Here is an 18,286-nt window from a genome sequence, read left to right as displayed (position 1 = left end):
TGCTTATTAGGGCTTTTGGGGGGGGGGCCAAGCGGCATTATTACAAAGTCAGCTTATTGCCCCCAACAATCTGGGTCCTCATTTTACCTACCTCGGAAGGATGGAAGGCTGAGTCAACCTTGAGCCTGGTGGGACTCGAACCTGCACTAATTGCAGGCAGCTGGTGTTACTTAAGGAGGCATTAGCCCACTGCTCCACCAAGGCTCAGTACTGTCTGAATGGTGGAGGTTGAAAGAATTGATATTCCTTGCAGTCATCTTGTCGTTAGTACTCTTTCTGAGAGCTGTTGAGGCCACTTGGAGGTTTATCTGTGCCCTCAGGGTCACCTGAATAGTGCAAATGGGTGTGGAGCCTTCTTGGAATTGCTGAAAGGACTGTGTTGTATACAGGAGATAGAAGCTTCTTGGATGAGAAGCAAAATATCTTCAAGGCAAAACAAAATCCAGCTGCCTTTTGAAAAAGCACCTTTGGGACTATTAAGGGAAAAACAATGCCCCCATTATCCCTTACATGGCAAGCTACTGTATATAAACAGAATGCAAACCCCTCTTCCTTTTAGCACTGAAGATTTTAGCTAGTTAGGTAATGAAACATCTGCAAGAAAACAACCAAGCTCAGAGACCAATAAGGACTCCACAGGATGAGAGAAATATGGAGAGGAAGAAGACGGAAGAAAGAAAAACGGGAGTAGGACAGAAGAAAAAAAGATGTTGGTTAGGAGGCACATCAGTTTGAAAAAGGGAGGGTTATGATGGAGAACCTTGAAAGAATGCCAAGGAGAACCTTTAATTCTCAGACCATAATCATAATAGTAAAGTTGGAAGGGACTTTGGAGGTCATCTAGTCCAATCCCCTGCTCAGGCAGGAAACCCTATACCAGTGATGGTGAAGCTTTTAGAGACCAAGTGCCCAAACTGCAACCCAAAACCCACTTGTGTATCGCTGGGTGCCAGGTGGGCGTGGCCCATTGGGTGGGTGTGGCCCATTGGGTGGGTGTGGCTGCGGTGGTAATGGCAGACTGGGTGGGATTAAAAAGTTCAATCAATCAATTCCAATTTTGCATGATCTTTTTTTTTCTCAAGAGAAGTTGAAATTAATTGGTTGATTGAACCTTTTTTTTTTGCACATGGCAGCAGAGGCCTAAAGTGAAAAGGTTTTATAATAAGTTGGAAGGGACCTTGGAGGTCATCTAGTCCAACCCCCTGCTCAGGCAGGAAACCCTATACCATTTCAGACAAATGGCTGGCCAGTCTCTTCTTAAAAACTTGCAGTGTTGGAGCATTCACAGCTTCTGGAGGCAGGTTGTTCCACTGGTTAATTGTTCTAACTGTCAGGAAGTTTCTCCGTAGTTCTAGGTTGCTTCTCTCCTTGACTAGTTTCCATTAGTTTCCATCCGGTGCTTCTTGTCTTGTTGCTTCCATCTCTTGCTTCAGGTGCTTTGCTGATCCAACTTCAAGATTGCCTGAGTGGAACATTTTACCTGGACCCAGTTTACTCTAACTTTGGGATGGCAGTCTCCTTCTTAGCCTAGAACAGGGGTAGGCAACCTCGGCTCTTTTATGACTCATGGACTTCAACTCCCAGAATTCCTGAGTCAGCTATGCTGACTCAGGAATTCTGGGAGTTGAAGTCCATGAGTCATAAAAGAGCCGAGGTTGCCTACCCCTGGCCTAGAACAAGGTTTTTCCAGAAGCAAGATATATAGAATGATTTTGCTGAACCTCTTAGCAGCTTCTTATATTATTGACCAGGGGTGGGCAAACACCCTTTACCACCTGTGAACTTGCTTTAGAATTCTGGGAGTTGATTGTTATTGACTAAAGCAGGGGTAGGCAACCTTGGCTCTTTTATGACTCGTGGACTTCAACTCCCAGAATTCCTGAGCCAGCATGGCTCAGCTTGGAATCCTCTCCCTTTCCCCTCAGCGTGGCTGGCTCAGGAATTCTGGGAGTTGAAGTCCATGAGTCATAAAAGAGCCAAGGTTGCCTACCCCTGGACTATAGTATGCTTCTGAACAACCTTGCTGGACTGAAGCAAGATCCTGGGGGAGGATTTTTGTATGGTGATTCCACAATTGCCTGTGTGGATGGATTTTAGATAGTATGGATTAGGATTTAGGATTTATTAAATTTATCTGCCGCCCTTCTCCCCAAGGACTCAGGGCGGCTCACAACAATAAAAATTAAGAGACATAAAATACAAAAATTAAAAAAGAATTAAACAATGAATATAAGAAATACGGGACAATTTAACACCATAAAAACCAAATTAAAAACCATGGTCAGTCCAGGCCCGCTTGTTGGAACAACCATGTCTTCAGGTCATGGTGGAAGGATCGAAGGTCAGGGGCCGTCCGCAGCTCCAGAGGCAGTTCATTCCAGAGGGTCGGTGCGCCCACAGAGAAGGCTCTCCCCCTGGGGGTCGCCAGCCGGTATTGCCTGGCCAACGGAACCCTGAGGAGGCTGACTCTATGGGAGCGAACTGGGCAATGGGAGGTTGACATTGGCAGCAGGTGGTCTCGCAAGTACCCCAGGCCTAAGCCATGTAGGGCTTTAAAGGTAATTACCAGCACCTTGAATCGCACCCGGAGGGCAACCGGAAGCCAATGCAGCTCACGCAGGAAAGGTGTAACATGGGAGTATCGAGATACTCCCATAAGCACCTGCGCGGCTGCATTTTGCACCAGCTGAAGCCTCCGGGTGCAGTTCAAGGGCAGCCCCATGTAGAGAGCATTGCAGTAATCCAGGTGAGAAGTGACAAGGGTGTGGGTGACCGTGCATAGGGCATCTCGGTCCAAAAAGGGGCGCAACTGGCACATCAGGCAAACCTGTGCAAATGCCCCCCTGGTCACGGCGGTTAGATGATCTTCTAGGTTAAGCCATGAATCCAGGAGGACACCCAAGTTGTGGGCCCTTTCTGAGGGGGGCAATAGCTCTTCCCCCATCAAAAGAGATGGAACATGTTGGACAATACAAGATACTGGTATCCACAGCCACTCAGTCTTGGAGGGGTTCAGCCTGAGCCTGTTCCTTCCCATCCAGACCCGCACCGCCTCCAGGCACCGGGACATCACGTCAAGGGCATCACTGGGTTGGCTTGGGGCGGAGATAAACAACTGGGTATCATCCACATATTGGTGATACCTCACCCCAAAGCCATGGATGATCTCACCCAGTGGCTTCATATAGATGTTAAACAGGAGGGGGGAGAGAACTGACCCCTGAGGTACCCCACAAGAAAGGGGTCTCGGGGTAGATCTCTGCCCCCCTGCCACTACAAACTGCGAACGGCCCGAGAGGTAGGAAGAGAACCACCATAAAACAGTGCCTCCCACTCCCAACCCCTCGAGCCGTCGCAGCAGGATACCATGGTCGATGGTATCAAAAGCCACTGAGAGGTCAAGTAGGACCAGGATAGAAGAGCAACCCCTGTCCCAGGCCCGCCAGAGATCATCTACCAGTGCGACCAATGCCGTTTCCGTGCTGTAACCGGGTCTGAAACCGGACTGGTATGGGTCCAGATAGTCCGCTTCATCCAGGAAATGCGGAAGCTGACGCGCCACAACACTCTTAACAACCTTTGCTACAAAGCAAAGGTTGGAGACAGGACAATAGTTATTTAACGAGGCCGGGTCCAGGGCAGTCTTCTTGAGAAGGGGCTTCACCACGGCCTCTTTTAAGGCCGAGGGGAAGACACCCTCTGTCAATGAAGCGTTGACAACTGCCTGGAGCCAGCCCCCTGTCACCTCCCCAGCAGCCGAAACTAGCCAGGAGGGACATAGGTCCAATAAACAGGTTGTAGCGCTCAGTCTACGCATAATCCTGTCCACATCATCCAAAGACACAGGGTCAAACTCACCCCAAATGGTATAACCAAGACCTGCCCTCTCCACTCTGCCGGATTCCGCCCAGTCGGAGTCCAAACCAGTCCGGATCTGAGCGATTTTGTCCTGCAGATACTGTACAAATTCCTCAGCCCTACCCTGCAAGGGGTCATCCCTCGGTCGCTGATTAAGCAGTGAGTGGGTCACTCTAAACAAGGCGGCTGGGCGGTTATCTGCGGACGCAATGAGAGCGGAAAAGTAAACAAGCTTTGACGCTTCCATCACCACTAGGTAAAACTTAAAATAAGTTCTTAGCTGTGTTTGATCAGATTCGGATCTGCTGGACCTCCAACAGCTCTCTAGGCGTCTTTTCCGGCGCTTCATCTCTCGGAGTCCCTCGGTAAACCAGGGGGACACCCGGGATCTGCGACAGGTCAGAGGCCGCAAAGGCACAACTCAATCCAAGGCCCCAGCAGCCGCCCTCTCCCAGGCCGCCACTAGGGCCTTGGCAGAGTCGTGGGCAAGGGAAGCAGGAAATGTCCCAAGCTCCGTCTGGAACCACTCAGGGTCCATCAGGCGCCTGGGGCAGAACCACCTAGTCGGTTCCACCTCCCAGCGGCAGGGGGTGGCGTACTGAAAGTCTAGCCGGAGAAGGAAATGATCAGACCATGACAGGGGTTGGATGGTTAAATCTCCCCTACCCAGACCATTAATCCACTGCCCAGAGATAAAAACCAGGTCGAGTGTGTGCCCTCCATTATGAGTCAGGTCCTGAATTATTTGAGTCAGGTCCATGGCCATCATGGAAGCCATGAACTCCCGAGCCAACTCAGATGCCTCACCCATGGAAGGCAGACTTAAGTCCCCCAGAACTATGAGCCTGGGGTACTCAATTGCCAACCCGGAGAAGACATTGAGAAGTTTGTTTGGGAATCTTCCTGGACTTTGGTCTATGAATCTGGTATTTCAGTTTCTGCACAAAATCACTGGGAGAAACCACTTGATTTCACAAACTCAAGTTCTTTATTGTCAAAACACAGATTCTTGTCTATTACACCCTGAGAGGAAAAAAGAGAGAAAAGCAGGCAGGGAAGAGACATTTCTCAAGAATCTCTTACCCACCTTCCAAAAAACTACAATTAGCTTTACTATGCTACAGCTACTTACAATGAGAACTTCATGCAGTTATTTAAAAATTCTTTAAAATAAGGCAGCAAATAAACCTACTTTTACTAGGTATTCCTAAGGGTGTGCCAGGTTGTTCCATGGGCAAAGATTAAATATAGGTTTCCATTTAAATACACAACACAGTAACACTTCTTTCACATATCTGGAAGGAATAAGCAAATTATCATCAAAGTGATTGTTATCACCTGCAAAGTTCCAGTCCTTTTATTTTCTCAAATGGCAGTAAACTAAACTTATTTCTGATAAACAATAACGGCAATTTGACACTACTGTTCTTATCTTTAAACCAATCTTCTGATTTATTTATTTTTTAAATTCAGAAGTTGAAATTCTGTTCTGCTAGTTGGGAAAGAGAACACTCAAGGAAAGAAGGCTCCATCAGTAACCATTAAAATGAATATAAGGAGGGGGCCGTGGAGGTGTAGAACTTTATCAAAAGAAGCCACCCCTCTTTTTCTAAGCCAGTTGCTCTGTCACATTTGCTTAAATGTCTTTTGCTTCGGAAGTGGTTATTTGGTCTGTTCCCGTGTCACATACTCATGCATTCAAGCTAAGGCTGGCCAGTGAGGCAGGATGATATTTCACCAGCTTTCTGTCTCTGAGCAAATGTGTGTATGTGGGAGGGAGAGAATAAACGTCACCTAACTGGTCTTTCCAGGAAGTGCAGAAGCTGGATCAAAATCCCTTCCTAATTAAGCAGCCCAGCTCCAGCTATGCAGATGAAGAGGCTGGCTTGGTGAGGGGTCCATGGAGATTCTCAGTCATCCAGGTCCCAAAAGTGCTTGTTCAAGAGGCAACTGGACTTTCTTTGTTTTTGTTTGAGGATGTTCCACTTCTCATCCAAGAAGCTTCTTCAGTTCTGAGCCTGGTTGTCTTCTTGCAGAAGTTTCATTACCCTAGCTAGGTAACAGCATCAGTCCTAGTGACTGCCATGAATGACCTTACCTAGTTTGGGTAGTGAAACATCTGCAAGAAAACAAGAGAGAGCACAAAGGATCCCTCATTTCAATCCTGAGCTGCAAATATTCTCCTCTATAAGCTTGTTTGGTTTTTGAAGACTGGGATTAACTAGTCCAAACTCTGATGTACATCCTTTAGTTTTCTGCACAGAAATATCCAGCAACCATTCTTTGGATGAGAAAAATGCATTTCATACAGTCCTCAGGTAAAGACAGAATATGCATGATTTGATCCTGGCACTCAACTATGCATGCTCCACGTACAGAAATACACTGCAGTTCCCAATAAACTTTTATCGTTTAGAAATTTCCACTCCTTTTATTTTGAGAGTGGCATTTGGTGAGTGTTTCTAAAGATGCTTCTGCCACTACAACAAGCTGTCAATTCAAGTTGTAGTGTAACAAGGAATGAGATGGAAAGTAATCCTGGGCTTTTTTCTTCAGGGCGAGATTAAGAAACCACAGAGCAATTCATTTCAAGAAAGATACAGCTAATGATGCTTTATAAATAAAGGGTATAAAATCCATGAATCACCTTTTTGAGGTCACGGATTACTGGAAGCACAAACCACAGTAAATCAAATCACTGCAACAGATTTAAATATTGCTTCATACAGCACAAGAATTATCAGAAGAATTTACTTCCAGGTGGATGATAATAGTTTTGTATTAGAATTAGATTTACACCCTCTTAGTTTAGGTAGGCAAACAGCAGGTGGAGCTGGGGGGATGGAGTTAAATGTGTCATCAGCTTAGAGTTGTTATGTTCTCAGAAACGGTCTAAGTCTAACCCCTCTTAAATTCTGTTGTCGCTTATCGACAATTAAGTTCTGAACTTTAGTTGACTAGATTCTTGCATATAGGCTTGAATACATTTTTTTGTGTTGCAACTTAGTATATGGTCCTGATCCTTTGCGCCTGACAGCTAATAGGTTATATTTTATACTCTTGAGACTACATTAATCTTTAGAGTGGCTTCAAATCTAGATGTATAATTATCCTTGATACACTTGATTTAATTGTCCCTTGCAAACCCTGTAAGTAAAGAAACAAGTCCTCCTTGGGTTTCCTTGCATATAAGTAGAGAAGATAAAACACACACAAAAAATGGAATCTGAATTCACCCAAGTTGAAAATGGTTCTTTTTTTCATGAACTTGCAAACAATTTTCCAACCACAGATTGATTTCCTCTTTTCTCAGCTTTGCAAGGTGCCCATCTACACCATCTAGGCCCGGGGTAGGCAACCTCGGCTCTTTTATGACTCATGGACTTCAACTCCCAAAATTCCTCAGTCAGCATATGCTGACTGAGGAATTCTGGGAGTTGAAGTCCATGAGTCATAAAAGAGCCGAGGTTGCCTACCCCTGATCTAGGCACACAGTTGGTCACTTTTGCCCTTCCTTTTTATTTTATTTTTTAATTCCATTTATATCCCGCCCTTCTCCGAAGACTCAGGGTTATGGCCTAGAAAGGCAGTGTCCTCCCTTTTCTCCTTTTCATCATTGAAATGTGCCCTCTCTAGTCACATATTTTCTATGGATCCACGGTTTAGCAGATGACCGTTCTGGCTGCAACCACCGTCACTTTGCAAAAAAAAAAAAAATAATCACACTTTTTGCAACTCTGGAAGCTCATAAACCTAACTCATGCAGAGCAATGCAGCTTAGGAGTGTTTTAGCTCGGCAAACATGGCATTTCCTTTCCCTCTTTCACTACAACCTCCTACGGCTACAAATCCATCACTTCAGACTTAGGGAAGAGCTGGAGATGTCAGAAGATCAAACTTGATTAGTGGCTTGGCAATCACCCGAACCTCCTCATTTAATGGGTTGGATTTTAAGTTCACACACTGGAGAGACTCCATTGAAGCAAGTTTCTCAACAGGAACATCTGTAGGAAGAAGAAACATAACATCAAATGTAATTGATGGACCAATGTCTCTTTTAAAAGAGAGAAACTGGTTACTATTACTAACAATCAAGGTATGTATTCAATATATTCAAAACATTAATTTGAAGTGCATGTAATGCAGTGACTCACTGGAGAAAAGCCTAATGCTGGGAAAGATCGAGGGCAATAGAAGAAGGGGACGACAGAGAATGAGGTGGCTGGATGGAGTCACTGAAGCAGTAGGCGTGAGCTTAAATGGACTCCAGAAGATGGTAGAGGACAGAAAGGCCTGGAGGAATGTTGTCCATAGGGTCGCGATGGGTCGGACACGACTTCGCAGCTAACAACAACAATGCAGTGACAAAACTAGTGATATTTTTATATGCCTTCCCTGCAGAAGGCCCCAGGTTCAGCCTTGGACAGCTTTAGTTGGGCTGGGAAAGATTTTTACATTACATCAGGGTAGGTCACTGCCAGTCAGCTATTCTGATCTAGGATGCACCTTTGCCTCTCAAATATATTTAAGGACTCGTTGCATATTTCTCTTTTAAATTTACATCTGTACAGAGTTAGGGCAGGTGCAGCCACCTATGCATAGGAAGGTTATAAGCCGGACTCCTGGGGAAGCAATGGTAGATTAAAGACAGCTTTGCTTTTGGCAGAGTTGATGACTGCCTCACAATAAGACGCCAACAGATGGATTGACACATCAAAACCTCTCCCCAGATAAAGGACAGGAGCTGGGATCACCCATAAGTGCTCCATACAGTTGCTCCCTGCAAATAGCAGTCTCCTACACAGTGCTTTTTTTGTAAAAGAAAAAGGTGCCGGAACTCACACATGTCATACAACCCGCCTTGCCTACCCTACAAGGTTCCATCCAAAAAAAGGTGCCGGAACTCCGTTCTGAGCGTTCTATGAGGAAAAAAAGCCCTGCTCCTACAGATTAGTATCATTGGAAAAGACTCTGATGTTGGGAAGGGTTGAAGTCAAAAAGAAAAGGACACGGCAGAGGATGAGATGTTTAGATAGTTTAGCGATGCAATGAGCATGAATTTTGGCAAACCCTGGAAGATAGTGGAGGACCAGCGGGCTTGGCGTGCTATGGTCCATGGAGTCACAAAGAGTCGAACACAACTTGTGATTCAACAACAACGATGACACAGGTCTGAAGTACTGGGAGCTGAAGGACAGTCAACTTTGTCCAAGCTGCAGCTTGGAGCCTTCAAATGAAAGGCTGGTGTGATTTTTTATTTTTTATTTGGGGGGGGGGGGCGGACACTCTTTCAAGAGACTAAAGATGAAGATTTTAATTTGTTGCTATTTTCGATAGCTCCAAATGAATTTTTCTTGAATAAGTTCAAATGATGAGGCTTTAAATATTTGTTTATGCATAAGAGATAAGATATGGGGGCAAATGATTTTTTTTCTTGTGTTTTTAAAGAAAATAAGCTACTGTATTAAAAGTAAAAAATAATGAAACTGATTTATTTCATTAAAGTTAATATATATACATATTGTCATTTCTGGTAACTCTTAATGGAGTTTTGCTAAATAAAATTGAATGACAAGGCTTTATAATTTGTGTATAGATAAGAGATAAGATATGCAATGAAGAGATCTTTGGATGTCCCAAAGCTGCTTTTTTTCAAAAGGCAACTGGACATTCTTTGTTTTCCCTTGAAAATGTTTTGCTTCTGATCCAAGACACTTCTTCGGTTCTGGACAGAACAGGACAAAACCGAAGAAGTTTCTTGGATGAAAAGCAAAACATCTTCAAGGAAAAACAAAGAAAGTACAGTTGCCTATCCATGACCTGGATGATTGAGAATCCCCAGAGACATTTAACAATTTTTGGTTGAAATAAAATAAGATAACTTTTGTTGTCATTTTTTTACTGTGGGCACACTGGCATACAATAAAAATGAAATTCTGTTGCCTGCTCTCATACACCTACAAAACACACATATAAACATGCTATATACAATATAAGTATATACCACGGGTCGGTAACCCGCGGCTCCGGAGCCGCATGCGGCTTTTTCAGTCATCTCCTGCGGCTCCCAGTCCTCCTCCACCATGTGCAGTCCCGAAAAAAAAAGTGGGACTAAAAAAATTCAACCAATCAATTCAAACTTCTCACAAAAAAAAACAACCAACCTCGCGAAGTTTGAATTGATTGGTTGAAATTCTTTGGTTTGTGGGACTGCCCACAAACCTCTTTTCTTCTTTGGACTGCACATGGCGGCAGTGGAGGAAGAGACTGGAGGACTCTGCTGGAAAGGTGAGTGGGCCCTTTTTCCACCTACTGCGCCTTCCTCGGGCTCCCCTCCTCCGAAAATGCTGCTGCCGTCTTGCCCAACTCCCTCTCCACCCCACTCTTTTGCAGCAGCGCCATCCGGCCCTTTTTCTACCTGCTGCGCCTTCCTCGGGCTCCCCTCCTCCGAAAACGCTGCTGCCGTCTCGCCCGACTTCCTCCCCAACCCACTGGGTGAAACAGTGGAGGAGGGCAGCCCCAGGGTGGCTGAGCGCCCCCCGTGTCCCTATTAAGCTCTCCTCTCCCTCCCTGAGTCCCGGAACGTTCCCCCTTCCCCACTATTCTGAGCGCTGTTGCGAAGCTTCGGTGCAATTGTGAGGGGGGCAGGCGAGGGGACTGTGAGAGTGTCAAGGCGCAAACCCCGTGCGGTGCCAGGCTTGGGTGTTGTTGTTTTTTGAATGTGGCATAAAATCAGGAATGGGGAGCTGGCTGGCTGGCTGGGAAGACTCCCCTCTTTTGCCTGTTCCCCCCCACGTCTGCCTTCCCAGGAGGAAAACAGCAAATTCTCTTTCCAAACTGCAACGCCAACCTGACTTCTCTCCTGCTGGCGCCCTGCTCGCAGATCCCGACACCGCTATTTCGGTCTTTTTGGGTAGCCCCCGCCTGGCCAGGAAGAGAACTTCTGGGGACGGTGTCCCGGAAGTGGGGCTGAGAGCTTGGGCAGGCAGCAAGCTTGCGATCGTGCAGAGAGAGAGAGAGAGAGAGAGAGAGAGAGAGAGAGAGAGAGAGAGAGAGAGAGAGAGAGAGAGAGAGAGAGAGAGAGAGAGAGAGAGAGAGAGAGAGAGAGAGAGAGGCACTTGCATTTCCCTTCTCCCTCTCTCTTTCTTTCTGGGTTTTCTGAGGCGAAGGAGGAGGAAATGAAGTGCGGGCTGCTCACCATCGCATTTCGGGCACGGACACCGCAGGCTTAAGCGGCGGACAGAAAGGGCGAGCCGAGGTGGACTCTGCTTTCATTGTTTAAGTTTGCCTGCTTGGCTTCTCTCCAGCCCTCCAATCGCGTGGCTCTTCCCTCCTGCACAGTTGCGTAGCGTGGGGGGTGCAGGGGGGGCCGGCCGCACCGGCCGCAACATCTGGGGGGGCGCGCTCGCACTCGCAGCTCTCTGCCCCTGCCTGGCTCACTCACTCTCTCTCACTTCAGTGCTGGCTGTGTGAATCCGATCCGAGCCGCCGGGTCGCCGCCCACTGTGGAGGGGGGGGAGTGCCAGGCGTGCGGTGCGGTGCGGAGAGAGAGCAAGGGACTATCTGGGGGAGGGACAGTGCAGCGGCCGGGTGCTTGCCCCGGGTGCTGACAACCCACGCTACGCCACTGCTCCTGCAAGCCTCTTATTCCTTGATAAGATTAAAAATGCGAATCCCAGGCATATTAAAATTAACAAACTAAGCGAACACTGGGATGGAATGAAAAAAACTAAAAGAGTTTTTATTGCTAAAAGATCAAGCTTTCATTGGCTAACTGCCAACATCGTCAGGATGGAAACGCTGGGGTGGGGAGATTGCGTTTATACTGTTGGTGTCTGCACCTCTGCTCATGGAGCGCGTCACCGGTCTTTTTTTTTTTAGGCCAGCCGTATTGCTTTGAGTTGTCGCGCATCTGTTTTTGGGGGATGTAGTTGTCTCTGGGTGTCTGTTGTCAAAAGTGGATTGCTGACAGTTCCATGTGTTATAGCCATAGCTCTAGTCATTGCTCGTGTTCTTACATCAGAGGTTCTAAATAGTTGTTTCTCTTCTTCCCTGTGTTCTACAATGCAGAGTGGTTGTGTGTTTGTGCAATCTTGAATTTGATACAATGAGGTGCTCTGAAAGTGCTTGCGCTGTTTGCCTCCATATCGCGCACGTTGTTCCTCTTCCCAATTCCTTAGTGCCTGGTATGCAGGGGGAAGGTCTATGTGCCAGTTGATAGAGGAGTGGCTTGAAAACCAAGCTTCCTTAAACAAGCGGCCGCCTTTAGTGTTGTCACTGGCAATTGTCTCGGTCCCTGTTAGATTAAAGACATGGTTATGTGTAGCCATGTGTGCCCACACCTGTGAATGTTGTTCTTGTCTTCTAATAGTGAGCTTGTGTTTGTGCACAATAGTCCTCAGTTGTTTTGCGGTCTCCCCAATGTAATTGCAATTGCAATTTTGACATGACATCTTGTACACGACCGAGGATTTTTCTTCATTGGGGAGTGGATCTTTAGGGCGCATGACTACACATAACCATGTCTTTAATCTAACAGGGACTGAGGCAATAAATGCGATCTCCCCACCCCAGTGTTTCCATCCTGACGTTGGCAGTTAGCCAACGAAAGCTTGATCTTTTAGCAATAAAAACTGTTTTAGTTTTTCTCATTCCATCCCAGTGTTCGCTTAGTTTGTTATATAATATATACATTTTTTCAAAAATAGGAATGCTTTTGCTAGAATTGATGGGATGTCTTTATTTTTATTTTTAGGGCAGCAGAGAAAACCTCCATAGAAAAGGGGGGGAGAGTAAATAAAGTTGTGAAATAAAATTAAACTTCCTTGCATTTAAAGGTAAAGGTTTCCCCGCACATGCGTGCTAGTCGTTTCTGACTCCAGGGGCCATTGCTCATCTCCGTTTCAAAGCCGAAGAGCCAGAGCTTGTCCGAGGACGTCTCCGTGGTCATGTGGCCGGCATGACTAGACGCCAAAGGCGCACGGAGCGCTGTTACCTTCCCACCATAGTGGTCCCTATTTTTCTACTTGCATTTTTACGTGCTTTCGAACTGCTAGGTTGGCAGAAGCTGGGATGAGTAACAGGCGCTCACTCTGTTACGCGGCACTCGGGATTTGTTCGACCCGCCAAACTGCCGACCTTCTGATTCTGATCTACAAGCTCAGCGTCCTAACCCACTGAGCCACCGCGTCCCTTCCTTGCATTTATACAAAGCTAAAATACTTGGCTTTTGCTGACTTTTGAAGACTGACCTTTCCTTACTTCAATTACACAATTGCCTGCCTCCCCTCACTTTGAACTTAGCAGTTTTATCCGGTCAGATGACAAATTCTGAAAGAAGCGTTCTTTATTCCCTTAACTGGAAAATCATTTAAGGGCAGGAGTCATTCAAAGCTTTTTGTTGACCACTGCAGACATTAAATAAAAAAAAAGTTAATGGAGTCAAGGGAAGTGACAGGTTATCAATGACTTTTTATTGCTCCCTCAAACAACACATATTAAGACAGAGGACTCTGTGGTACAGTATCCTTTAAAGCTGAAATAAGAAATCAGAAAGAACAAGATGGAAACAGGTTATAATTGTTTAGCAGAGGAGAAAATTAAGAAAGGTCGTAGAAGAACATAAATAGTAGAGAAATAGATTATCTATCTAAAAAAGTGAAATGATGGCACCTGGAGCAAAATTTGTTAATCTGAGACATTCCATTACTCATCCAAGTAACTTCATTAGTCAAAATAAAAAAAAAATAGTACATTACAATTAGTACAATCCAATGACTTTCTGACTCTCTGCCTAACTATTTTTTTATTTGTGTCAAGGTAAAAATCACCTTTGTAGAGGGCGACGGACCGTGCTTCAGAGAATGCATGATACACTTGCAGGAAGGCAAGAAAAACAAGACGCATAATCTTACTAAATACCTTTTACTTACAAAAATATAAAAACTAAATATATATTATACAGAGCTAGCTGGGCTACATCCTAACGTAACAGTCAGTAACAGCAAAGGGAAAAAAACAATACAGATAATATCCCAGAACTTTCTCTAGACATGCGCACTAAACAGACTGAAACCATAACATAGCTAGTCATATGGGATTCACTATGGTTACCAGATAAGTTATCACAACAGGTGCAGAGAACAGGGGAAAATGTACAGTTAGAAATGAACTTTCTGACGAACATAAAAAAAACGTGCAGTGACATTCCCCTTCTTTCGTCAGCAAAGTGAAGACTCAAGTAAGGCACATCTTCTCACGCAGATACTCATGCTGGGCTGTAGGAAGTGGTTTGTTCAGCATGTCAGCAATTTGATCACGTGTAGGCACATACTGTAATGACACAAAACCTTGTTTCACCAGTTGCCTTATGTTTTGATATCGGATGTCAATGTGTCTGGACCTTGAACCTGTAAAACGTGTTTCAGAAATATAAACCACAGATTCATTATCTTCCATCACTGTGATTGGTCGAATCGGATGTGTCCAGATATCTGTGACTAAAGCATCAAACCAGGTTAAAGAATTGCATGCATCAGACACACAAGCATACTCAGCTTCTGTAGAGGAACAAGAAACAAGATTCTGTTTACGCACATGCCAGTAAACAGGACATCCATTTAAGAACATCATGTAACCTGATGTACTTTTCCGTGACTTCTTATCACTCGCCCAATCTGAATCTGCATAACAACATAACTCTGCATAGTCAGTATGTGTGGGTTCCAACAACAACTTCATGTCTTTGGTGTGTTTTAGATACCTCAATAACTTTTTAACACATGTCCAATGAAACTGTTTTGCCTTGCCTACGTGTCGTGATAAAAGATTAACACTAAGTGCAATGTCGGGTCTAGTCCAACTACTAATATACAGCAGCGACCCAATGACTGAGCGATATAGTGTTTGATCTTCGAACTCAGGACTTGGTTCATGTGCCAAAATGTGAAAGTCAGTTTGCATGGGTATACTCACAGGCTTAGCGTCCTCCATGTTACAGTGATGTAACAGTTGTTCAATCTTCTCTTCTTGTGTGAGACTAAACCCCTTCTGAGTTTTGGCAATTTGAACACCTAAATAAGTGTTAATACACCCTAAACACTTCAACGTGAAAAACTTTTGTAAAGCTTTAGCAAAAACCTCACTCATCTGCTTATTTGGACCAATATAAACAATACCATCGACATAAACAAGAATTATCTCATACCTATTACCGGATCTTTTAGTAAACACGCATTCATCTGTTTCGGACTTAATAAAGCCCATTGAATTTAGTTTGTCAGAAAGACATAAGTACCACATTAAACCAGACTGTTTCAGACCATAAAGACTTTTGTGTAGAAACCAGGTATCCCCTTCTTGCTGTCGGAAACCTGGAGGACCTTTGACGTAGATGTCCTCGTCAAGATCAGCGTGAAGATAAGCCGTTTCAACGTCGAACTGGAACACTTCCAGGCCAAGGATAGTTGCAGTGGCTAAAGCAATTTTCACACTTTCAGTTCGCACCGTGGGTGGGTATGTATTTGTATAGTCCTCAGGATAACGTTGAGCGAAACCCTGGGCTACGAGTCTGGCCTTGTACAACGACTCACCATTCGGCTTCTTTTTGATCCTGTAGACCCATCGAGTACCAATACCTTTCTTGTTTGCTGGAGGGCTTGCAGGCGTAAACACTTGAAGTTTCTTTAGACTGTCCATTTCAGCCTGCATCGCCTCAAACCATTTATCTTGTTCAGATTCAGGAAGATGTTTGATCTGTGTGAACTTCTCAGGTGGAAGTGTAACATTACAAATCAAAGGTACAGGTGTTTTTGTTACTTGCCACGAATACCGTTTTGGAGGGATTCCCTTTGTGGTCCTCTTGGAACGTCTCGGGCCAACCGTCCATTCTTCTTCTGTGTCGTCCTCGTCTTTATCATCGCCAGCAGCAACATCGGCGGCTTGCGAAGACGGAACAGTAGGTTGAGAAGAACTCGTGGAAGGAACAATATCCTGTGAATCTTGATCATCAGGTTGCGTGGCATCAGCAACATCATCTCTAGGAAAATAAACTCCAGGATCGTTAGAATGAATCCTGGACCAGTCAGCATCTTCCTCAAAAATAGCAGATTGTGAAACCACAATAACATGATGAGAGTCAATGTATTTGCTCCATTTTGAATTATCATCAATGCCCATAAATCTCATCCTTTTTGCTGCAGGACCCCCTTTCTTTCTTTGGGCTAAAGGAATATTCACCATAGCATATGAACCAAAAATATGGAGATGTGAGAGATCAGGCTTGTGTCCATACAACATGAAATAAGGGGTCTGATTTATCACACTACTCCAAGTACGGTTGATGATATGGTTAGCATATTTGATAGCTTCACCCCAGTATGGAAGACCAAGGTTAGCATCTTCAAGGAGGCAACGCATCATGGTTTGCAAAACTCCATTTCTGCGTTCTGCCACCCCATTTTCAGCTGGCGTATAAGGAGCAGATGTCTGCTGTACTATCCCATTCTCACGCATCCAGTCCTGGAAACGCTGAGACATGAATTCAGCACCACGATCACTCTGGATTCTGGCAATGTTGACCTCGAATTGGGTATAGACAAGACTAGCAAAGTCTTTAAAGATCTGAAAGGTCTCAGATTTTTCTTTCATAGGATATACATATCCATATCTAGAATAATTATCAACGATTGTCAAGAAATATCTTTTACCACCAAGTGTGGGTGCAAAAGGACCAACTATGTCAGTGTGTACCAAATCAAAAATGCGTGTTGACAGGCGTGTAGCGCGTTTTGGAATTGCTGCTGCCTTGGATTTGGCTTTCATGCAGACAGCACAGTCCAAGAACACCTTACACCCCTTTAGATCCAAACCTCTTGCGAACTCTGGCATCTTCTTCAGAACACGGAAACTGGCATGACCCAATCTTCTGTGCCACTTATGGATACACCTGGAATGCAAAGGTTTACCTGTTAGTGAATTCTCAACATTAGCATTTTTATTAGGAACCCCAGGCTTGCTGTGAGCAACCTGTGTCTTTTTTGTATTTTTATCATTATTAGGAACCTTTGGAGTAGCAACAGGATCTCTCTCTGGGACGTCTCTCTCTGGGCCTGTGCTTTTTGGAACGTGTATACTTGCCTGCTCTTGCTGCTTAGACTTTGGTTTTAAATAATAAACACCACCAATCAACATGGTTTCAGCAACAATATCTCCGTCTTTGACTATATAACTTGCTTTTTCAAGATGGTGGACCTGAAAATGAGAAAACCTAGACAAATGACTCTGACTAAGCAAATTACTACTGGCAGACGGAACATAGTAAACATTTGGAATGAGAGCACCGAGCTCTTCAATATAAACAGTTCCTTTTCCCATGACCTGAACAGGATGATTGGAAAAAGAGTAAAGTTCACGAAGTTCAGGTTCAGGCTCGTGCATCTCAGTGTAAAGCTCTTTTCTGTAGGTAACATGTAATGCTGCTCCACTGTCCAAAGTCCAAAGAAGTCGTCTGTCGTACTCTGGTTGAGGCTGTGGATCGTTGGTCACAACCAATGTGACAAGTGGAGCTTGTGAATCACGCCTAGAACCACGACCACGACCTTGTCGTCCGCCTCTACCTCTGCCTCCTCTGGAATCTGTTCCTCTGGGCTGGTATGTGACGGGCGCTGGAACTCGTTGGGGACAATCCCGGGTGGCATGTCCCACACGATTGCAGATGTAGCATCTTGGCATCCTTGGAACGTAGGTACTTCCACGGAAGGCACGCCTCGCTGAAGCTCTTGATGCAGGTGGTTCCCTTAAATGTGGCGCGGCATGCATAAGTGCCTCTTCTTCGGCTAAAATTCTGCATACATGATCCACTGTGCGTTGAGCAATAGGCACTTGATTAATCTTGGAAATAGCATCTTTCCACTCATGATTCAAAGAATTGATGATAATGCTGATCATTTGAAAATCATCAATAGGATAGCCTTTTTCACCCAGTTCTTTTCTAATACCTTTCATTTTAGTCAAATGTGCTCCAATATGTTCACCAGGTTTTAATCTGGAACCATGGAACTCAGACAAAAGTAAACATGTAGACTCAATTGATGTAGGCCGATAACATGCCTCTAACTGAGTCCAAATTTGTTGGGCAGTTGCATCATGTGAAAACGTGAGCTGCAATTCAATGTCCATTGACATCAATAATGTTGTGCATGCTCTATTATCCAAGTCCCATATGTCAGGAGTCCATGGCTGGGCAGGAGGATTAAACACCATCATGTGAGTACCTTCTCTGCGTAACAAAAGTCCAACCTCACTGACCCATGCCCTGTAATTCTGTCCTGACTTCTTTAATTTTGAATCACCAGCCAGTGGTACAATGGAAGGTGTTTGATGAGGAATATACAACTGAGGTACTGGCTGTGCAGGTTGTGCAATCCGA

At 44.9% G+C, this 18,286-nt stretch overlaps 1 protein-coding gene across 1 annotated transcript in view; it reads right to left on the bottom strand.

The window, feature by feature from the left end:
• Positions 1-7,327: 7,327 nt before the first annotated feature.
• Positions 7,328-18,286, bottom strand: part of LRRC20 (leucine rich repeat containing 20) — a 94,039-nt gene continuing 83,080 nt past the window's right edge. The window contains exon 5 of the mRNA XM_081329319.1: positions 7,328-7,862. Coding sequence (XP_081185445.1) covers positions 7,723-7,862 — 140 coding nt within the window. The 3' untranslated portion in view covers positions 7,328-7,722. The remainder of the gene's footprint in view (positions 7,863-18,286) is intronic.

The sequence above is a fragment of the Vipera berus genome, assembly GCF_964194415.1.
Source record: "Vipera berus genome assembly, chromosome: 5".
NCBI lineage: Eukaryota > Metazoa > Chordata > Lepidosauria > Squamata > Viperidae > Vipera > Vipera berus.
This window is presented reverse-complemented; position numbering and strand designations above follow the sequence as displayed.